The sequence below is a fragment of the Mirounga angustirostris genome, unplaced genomic scaffold (genome assembly GCF_029215605.1).
Source record: "Mirounga angustirostris isolate CCGP_5_RB_7025 unplaced genomic scaffold, mMirAng1.0.hap1 SCAF_2, whole genome shotgun sequence".
Classification (NCBI taxonomy): domain Eukaryota; kingdom Metazoa; phylum Chordata; class Mammalia; order Carnivora; family Phocidae; genus Mirounga; species Mirounga angustirostris.
In genome coordinates, this window is record NW_026991710.1 from 84,669,187 (window position 1) to 84,687,604 (window position 18,418).

At 34.8% G+C, this 18,418-nt stretch overlaps 1 protein-coding gene across 26 annotated transcripts in view; it reads right to left on the minus strand.

The window, feature by feature from the left end:
- Positions 1-18,418, minus strand: part of SLC9B1 (solute carrier family 9 member B1) — a 131,644-nt gene that overhangs the window by 79,597 nt on the left and 33,629 nt on the right. For 9 of the 26 annotated variants that reach the window (XR_010409487.1, XR_010409486.1, XM_064584884.1 and 6 more), the window contains 4 exons: positions 15,633-15,881; positions 14,074-14,244; positions 12,754-12,896; positions 11,261-11,388 (listed from right to left, as the gene is read on the minus strand). Coding sequence is in view for 24 of the 26 variants with exons in the window: in XM_064584884.1 (XP_064440954.1) it covers positions 11,261-11,388; positions 12,754-12,896; positions 14,074-14,244; positions 15,633-15,881 (691 nt within the window). In the remaining 2 variants the exon portion in view is untranslated. Of the gene's footprint in view, positions 1-11,260; positions 11,389-12,753; positions 12,897-14,073; positions 14,245-15,632; positions 15,882-17,679; positions 17,790-18,418 lie in introns of all 26 variants that reach the window. The other 17 variants (XM_064584896.1, XM_064584902.1, XM_064584900.1 and 14 more) reach the window with 8 other exon arrangements.

Here is an 18,418-nt window from a genome sequence, read left to right on the forward strand (position 1 = left end):
ATTTGACATAATCCAAACTTTGAAACATATAGTTACCCTCTGAACCAACAATTCAACTCCTAGTTATGTACTTATAGGAAACTGTGTACCAAGAGTTATTTACAAGAATGTTTGTAAGAGCATTGGTAATAACAACCCCCAACTAGGAGCAATGCAAATTCCCACTGACAATAGAATGCACAAACTAGTATATTCATACAATGATATACTATGCAAAAAAGAAAGTGAACTATGTTCACACAATAACATGGGTGAATCTCAAATACAATGTTGAGTTTAAGAGCTACACCCAAAAGAATATATACTATATGCTTACATTCATATAAAGTATAACTACATGCAAACTAAATTGTAGTGTTAGAAGTTAGTACAGTGGTTACCTGTGGAGAGGAGGGAGAGAAGTGATTAGGAGAGAACATAAGGGCACTTCTGGGGTACTGGTAGCATTTTACTTCTTTATCTGGGTGATGGTTAAATGAATATTTACTTTTTAATTATTCAAGGAACTGTACATTCATATACTTTACACTTCTCTCTATATGAGTTATACTTTAATAGAAAGTTTAACAATTCAAGGATGGAGAAATTCATTCCAAATAGGGTACCCACAACAAATCAGGAAGGAAATATTAATATCTGACAAAGTAGAATTCAAGATAGGTAAGGATTAAAAAGAGTGAGAAAGATATGCTGGGTGTAGAAATTACTTGAAAATAAAATCTTAAAAAAAAAAAAGAATAGCAGTAGATGTGCCATTATCTAGATAAGAGTACCAGAGGGTGCCTGGGTGACTCAGTTGGTTAACAAGCAGACTTTCAGCTCAGGTCATGATCTCAGTGGCCTAAGATCAAGCTGTGTAGGGCTCCGTGCTCAGTGGGGAGTCTGCTTCAGGATGCTCTCTCCCTCTGCTTCCCACCCCCACTACTTGTTCACTCTCTCTCTCTAAAATAAATAAACAAATCTTAAAAATGAAGAGTGCCAGAAAGATAAATATATTAAACTAGAGAAGATGGTATACTCAAAGAAAAAATGAAAGTAAATTTCCCTTAATTAAAAACAGAAGACCTTAAATCTAAATAAAGGGTCATACAGACAATAGAATAACCCATATCTAAATAATTTACAGTAATATTTAGGAAAATCAAAGACAGGAAAGTCTAAAAACATCCATACAGAAGGGTTATCTACAAAAGAATAAGAATTAGATTGACATCAGACTTTTCAATAGCAAGGAGAACAGTTTTAAAAAGTTTAAAGAAAATGATTTTGGACATTTTCCTTTCTTTCTTTCTTTCTTTCTTTCTTTCTTTCTTTCTTTCTTTCTTTCTTTCTTTCTTTCTTTCCTTCTCTCTCTCTCTCTCTCTCTCTCTCTCTCTTTCTTTCTTTCTTTCTTTCTTTCTTTCTCCCTCTCTCTCTCCCTCTAAAATTTTTATTTTTTTAAACAATCTCTATGCCCAGCGTGCGGCCTGAACTCACAACACCAAGATCAAGAGTCACATGTTCTACCAACTGAGCCAGCCAGGTGCTCCTGGCTGGACATTTTAAAATCAGCCCAATAGTCATTCACATATGAAAGTTTCATAATTTTGTGAAAATATTCACAAGCATAGAAGGCTTCAAAAGATTTGTCACACAAAGACCCACATTAACAATAATTTTGGTGAGGGGCACCTGGGTGGCTCAGTAGGTTCAGCATCTGTCTTCGGCTTGGGTCATGATCTTGAGTCCTAGGATTGAGCTCTGCATCGGGCTCCCTGCTCAGTGGGGAGTCTGCTTCTCCCTCTCCCTCTGAAGCTGCCCCTGCTTGTGCTCTCTCTCCCTCTCTTTCTCTCTCTTTCTTTGTCAAATAAATAAATAAATAAAATCTTTAAACAAACAAACAATAATTTTGGTGAAAGTACTCAAATGGGAGGAAAAATGAATCTAGGAGTTGCTGCAACAGAAATACGAATTAAGGATAATAAAAAATCTTAGTAACTTCTATACTACCTTTATTTTAAAAGGAAAGAAAAAAAGAAAGAAAACTGAGATGGAAGAAAAGAAAATTTATATTGATTATTTAACTTGCATTAAAATGTTAGATGATATCATCATGAAGGGGTTTGAGGCAGTCATAGCAAAATAATAACATGATATTAAATAAGGCAAAGATAGGTGGGGGTTGGGGGAAGAAAAAAATAAAAATAAAATAAGGCAAAGATAGCGTAAGAAAATAAGCCACAGTTCAATTTCATTTATGTTCCTAAATATGAGCAAATTGAACATATCAGTTTGTTAAAAGAATAAAAATGCTGACCAAGTAGGTGAATGCATGGATGGTTCTGCATTATGACACTGTCAGTATAATTCATAATATTATCCAGATTGAAAGGAAAAAATGATAATTTTTGTTTATTAAGAGGCAAACTCTTGACAAACAAGAAATATAGGAAACTTTCCTTAACCTAATAAAGAGCATCTACTACCACCCTATAGTAAACATCATATTAATGACAAAGTATTAGAAGAATTCTCATTAAAATTATTTAAAAAATAGAAACATCTCTTTTTGCATTATAATATTCACATTGATGTGATATTCAATTGAACACAATAAAATAGAAGTAACAGCACAAACACTGGTAAAGGAAGTGACAGAAGTTTAATTATTTGAAGACAGGATGTTCATATAAGAACTAATAAAAGTACTGATATAAACATTCAGCAAGGTGGTCATATATAAAAATCAACCTTTAAAAATCAGAAGTAGGACATCTGCTTACTGCTATAAAAGAATATAGGTTCTGCAATTACCCTCCTACTGAAAGGACCTAGAAAACCAGACAAAAAAATAACAACAACTATTTTCAGACATTGGACAACAGACAGTACAGGACTATTAAAAATGAGAAAAGGGAAATGAATTAAATCTCACCATTGCCCAGGTTTTCTGATTGGGAGCAATTTCAAGGCTGTGGTGGAGGAAAATCAAACAAAGCCCAATAAACTGGCTGAGTTGAGGAGAAAAGAGTCTGGAAAGCCAAGGCAGATAAAATTTTCAGAGCAGAGTACCTGAGGGAGGGAAAGACAAAAGTTCCAGAAATTTGCATGAAGGACTCCCTGTGTCTTTGGTTGAACACCAATGAGGAAGGGCATAGAGTAAAACCCCATAAATCTGGACAAGTACAACACCTAGAGAAAGATTACCCAGAAGCAGTAAGATAAATAATTTCCAGAGCTCACAGAAGGCTGGGAAAACCTTTGGGTTCCCACCAACTAGAGTGGAGATACTTCATCAAATACATAAAGCATTCAGTAGAGACTCAGAAGGACCACATCTTAGAAGGAAACTAAATTAGTCCTACAGTAAGGCTACTCTAGGTAATCCCTAAAAGGTCTTAAAAATGAGACTTGAAAGAATCAACAAATTCACACATAATTTAAAACTGCCTTCTGGGACAAAGTCTAACACTCTAAAGAAAAATAACAAAATCCAGATTTCAACAATGTAAAACTTACAAAATCCAGCATCTGATTACTAGAGATATGAGGGGGCAGGATAATGTAACCTATAACTGGAGGGAAAATCAGTTACTAGAACACAGATCCAAAATGACAGCAATGAAGGATATGATAGATCAATATGTTAACACAGCTGTTAGAAATATGTTACATATAAATATGTTCCTTAAGAATCTAAAGGAAAACATGAACATAATAGGGAAAAAAGTGGAAGACAGAATGAAGAGCCAAGAGAACTTTTGAAATAAAAAATGGCAGTATCTGATGGAAACAACCTGAGTATCTGCCAATGGATGAGTAGATAAAGAAGTTGCATGTGTGTGTGGTATGTATGTGTGTGTACACACACACACTCACACATATGCAATGGAATATTATTCAGCCACGAGAAAGAAAGAAGTGCTGCCATTTGCAACAACATGGATGGACCTTGAGGGCATTACGCTAAGTGAAATAAGTCAGACAGAGAAAGACAACTACTGTATGATCTCACTTAAGTGTGGAATCTAAAAAAGCTGAACTCATAGAAATAGAGTAAAATGGTGGTTACTAGGGTCTCGGGGGGGTGGTGGGAGAAATGGGGAAATGTTGGTCAATAGAGTATAAACTTCCAATTATAAGATGAGTAAGTTTTGGAGATCTAATGTACAGCGTGGTGATTATAGTTAATGGTACTGTATTATATACTTGAAAGTTGCTAAGAGAGATGGTCTTAAATGTTCTCACCACACACATACAAAAAGGTAATTATGGGACAAGATGGAGGCATTAACTAATGCTATGTTGGTAATCATTTTGCAATATATAAGTGTATCAAATCAACACGTTGTATATCTTAAACTCACAAAATGTTATATGTGAATTATATCTCAATAAAGTTGGAAAGAAATGTACGATGGCTTACAAAACAAAAAAATGCAATATCTGAGTTTAAAAAACACTGGACAGTATTGAGAGAAGGTGGAACACTGAAGAAGAAAAGATCAATGAAGTTGAAGACATAGCAATAAAATATATCCAAAATGAAGTGCAAGCAGTCCAGATGTCCATCAGCTGATGAATGGATAAAGAAGATGTGGGGTGAGCGTATACATAACGGAGTATTGTTCAGCCATAAAAAGGAATGAAATCTTGCCATTTGCAACAACACGGATAGAGCTAGAGAGTTTACATACATATATATACCACATTTTCTTTATCCATTCATCAGCTGATGGACACCTGGCCTCTTTCCATAATATGGCTATTGTTGACAATGCTGCTATAAACACTGGGATACATGTATTCCTTTGAATCAGTATTTTTTTATCCTTTGGGTAAATACCTAGTAGTGCACTGCTGGATTGTTGGGCAGTTCTATTTTTAACTTTTTGAGGAAACTCCATACTGTTTTCCAGAGTGGCTGCACCAGTTTGCATTCCCACCCACATTGTAAGAGGGTTCCCTTTTCGCTGTATCCTTGCCAACATCTGTTGTTTCCTGTTAATTTGTTAATTTTAGCCATTCTGACAGGTGGGAGGTGATATCTCATTGTGGTTTCGATTTGCATGTCCCTCATTATAAGTGATGTTAAGCATCTTTTCATCTGTCTGTTAGCCATCTGTATGTCTTCTTTGGAAAAATGTCTATTCATGTCTTCTGCTTATTTTTAAACTGGATTAGTTGTTTTTTTGGGTGTTGAGTTATATAAGTTCTTTATACATTTTAGATACCAATCCTTTATCAGATATGTCATTTGCCAGTATCTTCTCCCATTCCAAAGGTTGCCTTTTAGTTTTGTTGATTGTTTCCTTTGCTGTGCAGAAGCTTTTTATCTTGATGAAGTCCCAATAGTTTACTTTTGCTTTTGTTTCCCTTGCCTAAAGCCACAATTTTATACCACTACACATCCACTAAAAATGATAAAATTAAGTAAACAGACACTACCAAGTATTGGAGAGGATGTGGATGGCCTAGAATTTTATACATTGTTGGTGGGAATATACTACAATACTTTGGAAAATTGTTTGGCACTATTTATTTATTTATTTATTTATTTATTTATTTATTTATTTATATTCTTTTAAAGATTTTATTATAAGTAATCTCTATGTGGGGCTCACAACCCTGCTCACAACTCACAACCCTGAAATCAAGAGTTGCATGCTCTACTGACTGAGCCAGCCAGGAGCCCCATTTTTAAAATAAAATTAAACATTATCTTACCATATGATCCAGGAAATCTACTCTTAGGTATTTCCCTAAGAAATGAAAACAAATGTCTACACAAAGACTTGAATGCAAAAGTTCATAGCAGCTTTATTTGTAATGGCTGAACTGGAAACAATCTAAATATCCATCAACAAGTGAATAAAGTTGGTGGCATATTCATACAACAAAATACTACTCTGCAATATAATGGAATGCATAATATGGATGCATCTCAAAAACAACTTGCTGACCAAATGAAGCCAGAAACAAAAGAGTATATATAATTGCATTTATTTAAAACTCTAAAAAAATTGAACCTATTGTGACAGAAAATAGATTGTGGGTTGCCTGGGGCCCATGTGGAATTGACTGAGGGGGCTCAAGAGAATTTGTGGAGGGGTAATGAAAATAATTGGCATCTCAATTGTGCTGATGGTTACATGGGTATATAAATTTGTCAAAACTCATTGAAATGTTCACTACAAAATGGGTGCTCATTCTATTGTATGTGAACTGTACCACAATAAAATTTATTTTAAAAAAAATCAGTAGCTTTCTTATATATCTGCAAAAACTAATTAGAAAATGTTATGAAAAAATCTATCAATAACATCAATAAAAAACACAAAATACCTAAGAACAAAACTATGAAGATAATCTAGATCTTTCTAAAAATTATAAACACTGTAGAACTTAAGATAACACCTAAATAATTGGGGAGATGTCTCAATATTATGACATTGTCCCCTCTCCTCCAAATTAATTTATTAATTTGTTGCTAGCCAATTAAAATATTCTCAGGATTTTTCATTGAACTTGACTAGCTGATTCTAAAATTCATTTGGGAGAATAAGAGCTTAGAATGAAAAACCAAGTCAATGTAAACAAGAAGATACTGTTTTTGTAAAGGCAAAATAGTTAAAACCCTAGAATAGTGACATAGAAATAGAGAAAATAGATTGGAAGAAAATAGAACACAAAGTATAAAAACAAATCTATGGGATTTGTTACATGATAAAATCAACATTTCAAATCAATGGGGACAAGAAAGAAGTTTTCTATAAATGGTGTTGAGACAACTACCTATTCATGTGGAAAAGAATGTAGCTAGATCCAATCCTTTCTTGATTAAAACTCTTCACAGTGTAGGGATAGAGGGTACATACCTCAGTATCATAAAAACCATCTATGAAAAACCCACAGCGAGGGGCGCCTGGGTGGCTCAGTTGTTAAGCGTCTGCCTTCGGCTCAGGTCATGATCCCAGGGTCCTGGGATCAAGCCCCGCGACCGGCTCCCTGCTCAGCGGGAAGCCTGCTTCTCCCTCTCCCACTCACCCTGCTTGTATTCCCTCTCTTGCTGTGTCTCTCTCTGTCAAATAAATAAATAAAATCTTTAAAAAAAAAAAAAAAAAAAGAAAAGAAAAACCCACAGCGAACATCATACTCAATGGGGAAAAAGTGAGAGTTTTCCCCCTAAGGTCAGGAACACGGCAGGGATGTCCACTATCACCACTGCTATTCAACATAGTATTAGAAGTCCTAACCTCAGCAATCAGTCAACAAAAAGAAATAAAAGGCATCCGAATCGGCAAAGAAGAAGTCAAACTCTCACTCTTTGCAGATGATATGATACTTTATGTGGAAAACCCAAAAGACTCCACCCCAAAACTGCTAGAACAGGAATTCAGTAAAGTGGCAGAATGTAAAATCAATGCACAGAAATCAGTGGCATTTCTATACACCAACAAAAAGACAGAAGAAAGAGAAATTAAGGAGTCAATCCCATTTACAATTGCACCCAAAACCATAAGATACCTAGGAATAAATCTAACCAAAGAGGCAAAGAATCTGTACTCAGAAAACTATAGAATACTCATGAAAGAAATTGGAGGAAGACACAAAGAAATGGAAAAACACTCCATGATCATGGGAAGAACAAATATTGTGAAAATGTCTATAATACCTAGAGCAATCTACACATTTAATTCAATCCCTATCAAAATACCATCCACTTTTTTCAAAGAAATGGAACAAATAATCCTAACATTTGTATGGAACCAGAAAAGACCCCGCATAGCCAGAGGAATGTTGAAAAAGCAAAGCAAAGCTGGTGGCATCACAATTCCGGACTTCAAGCTCTATTACAAAGCTGTAATCATCAAGACAGTATGGTACTGGCACAAAAACAGACACATAGATCAATGAAACAGAATAGAGAGCCCAGAAATGGACCCTCAACTCTATGGTCAACTCATCTTTGACAAAGCAGGAAAGAATGTCCAATGGAAAAAAGACAGTCTCTTCAACAAATGGTGTTGGGAAAATTGGATAGCCACATGCAGAAGAATGAAACTGGACCATTTCCTTACACCACACACAAAAATAGACTCCAAATGGTTGAAAGACCTCAATGTGAGACAGGAGTCCATCAAAATCCTAGAGGAGAACACAGGCAGCAACCTCTTCGACCTCAGCCACAGCAACTTCTTCCTAGAAACATCGCCAAAGGCAAGGGAAGCAAGGGCAAAAATGAACTATTGGGACTTCATCAAGATAAAAAGCTTTTGCACAGCAAAGGAAATAGTCAACAAAACCAAAAGACAACTGACAGAATGGGAGAAGATATTTGCAAATGACATATCAGATAAAGGGCTAGTATCCAAATCTATAAAGAACTTATCAAACTCAACACCCAAAGAACAACTAATCCCATCAAGAAATGGGCAGAAGACATGAACAGACATTTCTGCAAAGAAGACATCCAAGTGGCTAACAGACACATGAAAAAGTGCTCAACATCACTTGGCATCAGGAAAATACAAATCAAAACCTCAATGAGATACCACCACACACCAGTCAGAACAGCTAAAATTAACAAGTCAGGAAACAACAGATGTTGGTGAGGATGCAGAGAAAGGGGAACCCTCCTACACTGTTGGTGGGAATGCAAGCTGGTACAGCCACTCTGGAAAACAGTATGGAGGTTCCTCAAAAAGTCAAAACTAGAGCTATCCTATGACCCAGCAATTGCACTACTGGGTATTTACCCCAAAGATAAAAATGTAGTGATCCAAAGGGGTACGTGCACCCCCAGGTTTATAACAGCAATGTCCACAACAGCCAAACTATGGAAAGAGCCTAGATGTCCATCAACAGATGAATGGATAAAGAAGATGTGGTATATATATATACAATGGAGTATTATGCAGCCATCAAAAAAATGAAATCTTGCCATTTGCAACCGTGGATGGAGCTAGAAGGTATTATGCTAGGCGAAATAAGTCAATCAGAGAAAGATAAGTATCATATGATCTCAATGATATGAGGATTTTGAGAAACAAGACAGAGGATCATAGGGGAAGGGAGGGAAAAATGAAACAAGACGAAACCAGAGAGGGAGACAAACCATAAGAGACTCTTAATCTCAGGAAACAAACTGAGGGTTGCTGGAGTGGAGGGGGGTGGGAGTGATGGGGTGGCTGGGTGATGGACACTGGGGAGGGTATGTACTATGGTGAGCTCTGTGAGTTGTGTAAGACTGATGAATCACAGACCTGTACCACTGAAACAAATAATACATCATATGTAATAAAAAAAAAAAAAAGAATGCAGCTAGATCCTCACATGTAATAAACTCTATTTTAAAAGAATTTTTAAAAATTAACTTAAACAGGGGCGCCTGGGTGGCTCAGTTGGTTAAGCGACTGCCTTCGGCTCAGGTCATGATCCTGGAGTCCCAGGATCGAGTCCTGCATCGGGCTCCCTGCTCGACAGGGAGTCTGCTTCTCCCTCTGACCCTCCCCCTCTCATGCTCTCTCTCTCTCTCTCTCTCTCATTCTCGCTCTCAAATAAATAAATAAAATCTTTAAAAAAATTAACTTAAACATAATAAGAATAAAATATAAAAGAATATATTTGTGATCATAGTTTAAAAAGGACCTTTTGAATGACACATAGAAAGACATTAAGCAGAAACAGAAATTTTGATAAATTCGATTACATTAAAAAACCCTTTGGTATAGCAAAAGCAGTTACACTCTGTCTCCCCATGCCCTCGTTTTTCTTTTTGATTTTCAAGGTCAAGAAATGGTTTTATGTATTTGCTCTTCTATCTGTTGGAAATAATAAAATACCCTTTTTAGATAAAAAGAAAGGCACCATAAGCAAAGTTATATATCTAGTGGTGTACTAGGACAAGATATTTGCAATACTTGTAACAAAATGTTGAAATAATAAGAAAGAAAAGAATAACAGAAAAATAGAAAAAGGATATTAAGAGGTTAGTATAAAAATACCCAAGCTCATTAATAAACACATAAATGCATATTAAAAAAACAATGAAATATCATTTTTCATTTACCAGATTGGAAGAAATCATAAAAGTTTGGTAATATCAAGAATTTGCAAGGATGTGAGAGAATAACAGTTATTTTCAACCCTGCTGGTGATAGGGCAAATTGGTATGTGTTGAAGGCATTTTGATAGTATCCATCAAAACTGAAAATGCACATAACCTAGGTAACTATTCTAGAAAAACTCATATTTGTGCAAAATGAGACAAATAAAATGTATTTGTTGTAACACTGTAAATAAAATCTGGTCTTATCATACAATGTAACACTATACAAAAACAAGTGAACTACATTTTTTAATGTGTATAATCTCAAGAATACTGTTGAGTAAAGAGAAAATTGCAAAGAAAGTGATACATTCTTCGATAGGATTTATATAATATGTATGTATACAGTAGATATATCCCTGGAAAACAGAGTATTATTTTATCTATTTTCGTATCAATCATATGGAATATTAATTTTACAGGTCTAGAATGGTAATATAAAACTCATAAAAGTTGTTACTTTGGGTAGGGGCATGGGCACTAGGATTTGAAGGCATGGTTAAAAGGCTTTTTACTTGTGTCTGTAAAGTTCTAATTTTTCAAAAGTAAAATGCACATGGGTATTACTTTTATAATAATAATTAATTTTAAAGAATCCACTGCATTTGGCAGTAAGTATGCAATGGGTGAACTTTACTATACATTCGAATGGATAAGTAGAGGCAAAAGGTAAATGCATTGAAAAATTAAAATGAGTTCAGGATCTAGAGAGGGTGATTATAGACTTATTCTGAGGAATTGGGACATGAAGGGAAATGGATGTGGGAAAATAGATGGGACATTGGATATAGGGAAAGAGTATTTTTGTTACAATATCTATATCTATACAAAATCTCTCTCATATATGTATATAATATATACATACAATGTATAAGGAAAAGGCCACTGAATGGGTTAAAAAGTAGAAATAGATTATCACATAGGAGAGAAGGAATAAATTGATGAAGTGAATTATCTTGCTCTAAACATTTAGGGACTATGCATGTTTGTTAATGATATGGTAGATTAAGGACATGGCTCTGCTTCTGACCAACCAATTTTCAAGGTTTCCTACCATTGTGAAAATAATTTTAATGAGAAATTTGTCTATATAATATTCTGATTATTTCGGTAATTTTAAACCAAGCATCCTTAACTGGAAATTTTGTAGAGAAAATAAGAAAAAGTTACCCCAATAGAAATCCCCATTGCCAGGGAAAATTCATAAGGAAGTGGGAAACAACAGCAGTTGAACATGCCTCCATGAGGCAGGGACCAATAGCCAACCTTAAACAAACTCTCTTCAAATGCCTCAAAGCCTGAAATATAAAAATAATCACATTTAGACAAACTTATAATGGCCAACAAGAAAATTATTTAAGTAAATTCTGAAATATATAGTCTTTTTTGATTAATTAGCTTTTACTAAACTAAATCTTCCAGATTATTCCACCGGGCTTGAAATGCTAATGCACCTCATTTTATATGTCAGATTGGAATTAGAAACTATTTCACATTTTATAAAACATTGTTGTATTTAAATTATTTTAAAAGATCCATTTGTCTGTAATTAAATAACTATTTCTACCTTCTTAATCTTCCTTGTAAATAGTATAATGAAAGTAACCTATAGGTTTATTTCCATCAGTTAACTTTTAGAAATGACTTGTTGGATCAATTTAATAATTATAATAGAAAATATCAATGTGCCAAAAGAGAAAATCACTTAAAGACAGCATAACTCACTAAAACGGAGAACTTTAAAATTTTCTCATTGGTTTGATTTTTCTACTGGAGAATATAATAAATTATCACTGTCTTTATGCTCTTTTTAAAAAAGATTTTTAAATTTATTTGACACACAGAGAGAGAGAGCGCAGAAGCAGGGGGGAGCTGCAGAGGGAGCGGGAGAAGCAGGCTCCCTGCTGCGCAGAGAGCCTGAAGTGGGGGCTCCATCCCAAGACCCTGGGATCATGACCTGAGCAGAAGGCAGATTCTTAACCGACGGAGCCACCCAGGTGCCCCTGTCTTTATTCTCTTGACATATTTCCACTACACTCATCTATTTGCTGTTTGAGTACTGTTATACTCATGAATAGTCATCTTTTTAAAACCCAAATAGATTTATGATTCCTAGATATTAATATTTTAAGAAATATTTAAAAAGATTAGCTTCTACAATAATGCAAAGGTAATCAGGCACATACTTCTGTGGGGTGGAAAATGTCACGAAACAAAAAATATTACCAAAATTCTTAACCCCTCTGAAAAACAAAACAAAAGAAAAGCAAAAACAGTTTAGGAGTGGGCCTTATCCTTTATTAATTGAAAAGTAAATAGTTCTCCATAGAAAAGCTGCAGCTCCCAAATAATACAAATGCTGTACAAGGGACATGTATTTCTATGCACATAATTAAAGATGAGCTCTAATAAAGATCTCACATGATTAAAGATGATCTCTAATAGAGATCTTACATCATAATAATTCTCTTCATATCAGTAATAATGGTGACCAGAAGTAGAAATTGTAAGATGCCAGTATTTCTGCAAAACCCTTTTCTCTATCTTAGTTTTGCTTACAGGCTTCACTTGGAACAGCTATAACAAAAATTTTGCCTCTTTTTCTTTTTTACTAGCCTCTAATATTTAAAATATTTTTTTTCAAGATATAATTAGAAATCTACCTGTGGATCGAGTCCAAGCCCAGCTTGTATTAGGATAACGGTAAGGGCAGTGGTTCTTAAAGTTGAAGACCACGTGTTATTAACATGGATGTAATTACTGAGGAATGGAACATTCCTGACAGTAAAACCAGCCAGTAACATCCCTTAAAAGAAAGAAAATAGGCATGTCTGATTCAGCTCATTTTTCTAAGTTAGGAAAGAGAAATGTTTAATTTCCCTTCTTCCAACACACTACGTCTCATTGCTTCGGTGAAGGGTAGCTTACATACAAATAGAGGAGGCAGCATAAGTAAAGGAACGGAGATAAGAAATGACATATCTCAAAAGGCTGCAACAAGTAATTCAGTGTTGTTGGAACATAAAGGGCACGGATAGGAGTGGGAGAATGGGCAGGAGGGGCCAGAAAATATGAAGCTAACCCCCCTGCAGCCTCTACTCCCATTGCTTTGGCAGAGTAATGCACCATAGGGAAGTTTTAGGAGGAAGTGACATAATGAGTCTTGTATTTTCTGTGATGGTCTTGATGAATTAGATAGACACAAAACTGGAGGAGAGAACAATTAGAAGGCTCTGCCATAGTCCATGGAAGAGTTGGAAAACAAATAGCCTAAGCTAGGACAAGAGTGGAAGTTTTGGAGAAAAAGAAGATTCAATAAATACTTAGCAGGTGCTGAAAGGGTGTTGTGGACATAGAAAGGGTATTAGCAATAGGATGGAGTGATTATCTCTAATGACAGTGTACTGAATATTTGGGTGTATTGAATACTTAGAAGATATGAGACAGCACTAATAGAAGTTCTTCCACTAATTTCCCTCTGTCCAGATGGAGAGTTATAAACTAATGGTAATGAAGAAATAGGATATAATACTAGTTAGGCAGATCATGTATCCATGAATATACATAGCTTACTCAAATAGCTTACTCAAAAACCATAAAACCTTCTTATGCCCTAATCACTATAGTATTTGAATCTTACAATTGTATTTGAGTTAGGCTATCTATAGAAAAATTCAGTCTTTTCTACAATATATTTAAAATTAACTAAAAAATGTCCTATTAAACAATAAGGCAACAGGAATCATATATTGAATATATTTAAATTATTTCAAAAATATATTTCAGAAAAAAAATCTGTGTGCTCATGTGTAGAAAGAATAAATAGTTCTATAAATGAGCTATATGCATACATATACAGTAAATACATACATAAAGATCATATTACATTGAAATATTTCTAAATTATATCTATTCTGACTAGAGTATGTTCATAATTTGCACATAGTTAATAACAAAAAAATAAGAGCTAACTGTACACTTACCAAGAAGAGGTGGAAGTTGAGGCACTGAAGGTATTCTAATGAGTTCCAAAAGTTTCCCCCCAATAATGGCACTATAAAAGATAATTAATAGTCCAAATAAATTTCCACCAGGGAGAACTTCAGGGCCTGAGAATGACCAGACTACACACCATGCCATAAAAAATGCAACTCCTGAAATATAAAAAAAAACATGTATCTATATATCTACATAGACATAGATACATATGTACAAAAGATGAATTCTATTTTATCAAATATCATATTAATAGTCCTATATAATGAATAATACATAGCATAGACTAATGTTGCTTGCTAGTATAATTGAAGAGATATCTGTTTAACATATATTCCAAAGTCCCTATGAATTTATGGGACAAGTTTTTAACAAAGTATTATTATTATTTTTTGAGGATACTTGAAATATGTTTAATAATAAAAGACAACCAACATTCTCTTTTTATTTTTATTTGCATTTATTCTATGCAGAATTTACTCCCGGACCATAAGTTTTTGTTTCTTCAGTTTCTTCTGGGATATCTTTTCTTCTGTGAAACCTCCTCTTCTGGTTAGGAACAATCAGCTCTTTTTCAGTAAGGATCATCTCAATGTGGCAGGGAGAGCTCATGTGTGGGTTAATCCAACCATGAGCCCTGTAAATTCTGTGCTGTATCTTGGGGGCTTTGTTCACCTGGATGTTCTCAATGACCAAAGAACCAACATCTAAACCCTTAAGTTCAGCATTACTCTCTGAATTTTAAGCATTTGCAGTAAAAATTCAGCACTCTTCTTGGGCCACCGACCCTATGTCCAGCCCCACTGTTTGGCCTGGGCACACCTACCAACTCCACCATTGTAGCGACAGAATGGCACACACTGCTTCTGCAAAGTGACATCCTTCAGATACTTGGTGGCTTTTCGGATATGCCTACCCTTGATGGCCTGGGAAGTTTCACACGTGTTCTTAAAGTGAATACACAGATTTGAATCTCTTGATTTGCATGATTTTGTAGGGTTTTCTGGGTCAAGCGAATAGCGAAACATTTTCTGAGGTCACCTCAGGCCGCTTAGGGGAAGAGCCAAAGTATTATTATTTAAAAAAATATTTTAAAAGTATATGTGAGTCCTTTAAAGTGTTAAACTATTCTCATAATATAGTTATGGTAATATTACGAGATTTACTTCATTTTATATCTTAGAGTAGCTTTTGTTTCTTAAATTCCACATATGAGTGAAATCATATGGTATTTGTCTTTCTCTGACTGATTTATTTTGCTTAGCATAATACACTGAAGCTCCATCCATGTCATTGCAAATGGCAAGATTTCATTCTTTTTGAAGGCTGATTAATATTCAATTTTATATATATATAATTATATATATATAAGGAAGATGTGATATATACATATATATCACATATATATCACATCTTCCTTATCCATTCATCAGTTGATGGACATTGGGCTCTCTCCATAGTTTGGCTATTGTTGATAATGCTGCTGTAAACATTAGGGTGCATGTACCCCTTCGAATCTGTATTTTTGTATTCTTTGGGTAAATACCTAGTATTGTAATTGCTGGATCGTAGAGTAGTTCTATTTTTAACTTTTTGAGGAACCTCCATACTGTTTTCCAGAGTGGATGCACCAGTTTTGCATTTCCATCAACAGTGCAAGAGGATTCTCCTTTTTCTGCTTCCTCATCAACACCCCTTGTTTCTTGTGTGTTGTTAATTTTAGCCATTCTGACAGGTGTGAGGTAGTATCTCATTGTGGTTTTGATTTGTACTTCCCTGAGAGAAGCATTTATTCCTAAAGAAAAAAAAAAAGCCAGGGTTTTGGGTAGGACTGCTGAAAGTCTGAGGCCTTCCTGCCTGGGATTGCTATTACTCCTCCCCTCATTTTCCCTCACTTACTTCATTTGGGAAAAACTTTAGTTTTACCAGATGGAGCTAGATTAAAAACCAGTTGCTTTGTTGCCAGAGGAGGTGGAGCAGATTTGATATGGAGTGGAGGGAGAAAACCCTGACTTTGCTGGCTAAAAATGGCAGACTGGTTTCAGAATCAGCAGAAAAAAACATGCAGTGGTGCTAGTTTGAGGTTGCAATTCAAGTTGATATGAGTAGCAGACAAGCTAAAAATTTAACTGGGAGACCTTAGATATGACAGATTCAGAAAGGTTGAGGTAAGTTCTCCACATATCTGTGGCTGATTGGGAAAGTATGCAAGTGCAGAGAAGACTCCAGAGAGTATGGCAAAAAGTAAAAAAAAAAAAAAATGATGTGAGACTTGATTACCAGCAGGAATTTTGAATGCCTTCTTCAACCCAACTACAGATCACTTGGCAGAGGGTAGAAGCCTTAATGGCTTAAACACAATGTCTCCCCTAAATCATTAGGTGACTATTAAGCTATGCAGACAAAAGAGAAACCCTTAGGAAGACAGGCTAAAGACAAACAAAAACTAAGAGACATCAGCTGCTGCAAAACATGGGGCAGAATGATTCCACCAATTTAAGTACATGCAAATTACCCAAACAACAACAACAACAACCACCTTAAGAAAATAAAACTGAATTCAAAGTTGCCATAATGTGTAACTAAAATGTTTCATTTTCTTTTCTTTTCTTTTTTTTTTAAAGATTTTATTTATTTATTTGAGAGAGAGAATGAGAGACAGAGAGCACCAGAGGGAAGAGGGTCAGAGGGAGAAGCAGACCCCCCGCCGAGCAGGGAGCCCGATGCGGGACTTGATCCCGGTACTCCAGGATCATGACCTGAGCTGAAGGCAGTCGCTTAACCAACTGAGCCACCCAGGTGCCCTAAAATGTTTCATTTTCAACTTAAACTTACTAGACATGCAAAGAAATGGGAACATACAACCCATATTCAGAAAAAAAAAAAAAAGAAGTCAATAGACAATGAGTAAATGAATCCAGGTGTTGGATTAACAAAGTTTTCAAAACAACCACTTTAAATATGTTCACATAATGAAAATGCAACAATGTGTCATTTAATAAAGAATATCAATAAAGAGATAAAATTTATTTAAAAATGGAAATCTGGAATTGAAATGTACAACAATTGAAATGAAAAGTTGGCTGGAGAGGCTCAACAGCGTTTTTGAGCTTGTGAAAGAAAATATCAGTGAACTTGAATATAGATCAATAGAGATTAATTAATCAATCTGAAAAACTAAAGGAAAAAAGGAATAAAGAAAAATGAACAGAGCCTCAGACACCTATGGGATACCATCAAGAGTACTAACATATGCATAAAAGAAGTCCCAGGAAGAGAAGAGAAAGATATAAAGGGGCAGAAACATATTTGAAAATATAATGTCTGAAAACCTCCCAAAGTTAATAAAAAACATTAACTTATAAGAAGCTCAACAAATCCCAAGTAGAATAAGCACAAGAGATTCTCACCTAGAGACATCATCATCATCATCAAATTGCAACAAAAGACAAAAGGAAAATCTTGGAAGTAGCAAGAAAATGTCTCATCATGTACAGGGGAACAATAATGCAATTAACAGCAGCATTTTCATCAGAAAAAACAAAAGCCAAAGGGCAGTGGAGTGACATTTCAAAGTGCAGAAAAGGGGGCACCTGCGTGGCTCAGTCAGTTGAGCATCTGACTCTTGATCTCAGCTCAGGTCTTGATCTCAGGGTTGTGAGTTCAATTCCTTCCCTGGGCACCACACTGGGCATGGAGCCTACTTAAAAAAAAAAAAAAGTGCGGAAAAAAACCTGTCAATCAAGAATTTAATATGTAGTAAAACTATTCTTCAAGTGAAGCTGAAATACATTCCCAGACAAACAAAAATAGAAAAAATTCACCCCCACTAATGAAATACTAAAGAAAATGCTTTAAGTTGAAAGGAAATGACACAAGATGGTGATTTGGATCAGTAAGAAGCAATAAAGGGCACTGGAAATGGTAAATAAATATCTAAGTATAGAAGATTGTGTGTATGTATATATATATATATATGTATGTATATGTATATATATACATATATATGTACATATACATATATATACACATGTACATTTTTAAAAAGTTAAGATTATTAAGAGCAATAAGTATAACAAAATAAATATCTAGGTATAAAAGATTGTATATATATATGTACATATATATACATTCATTTAAAAAAAGCTAAGATTATTAAGAGCAATAAGTATAACAAAATATTGTTGAGTTTATAGCATATAGAGGTCTATTGGCTCAAAGCTACTACATAACACAGGAATTAAGTCAATATTAAACTGAAGTAGATTGTGAAAAGTTGAAGATAATTATTATAATCCACAGACAAATCACTAAAACTAAAAACCTTTAAAA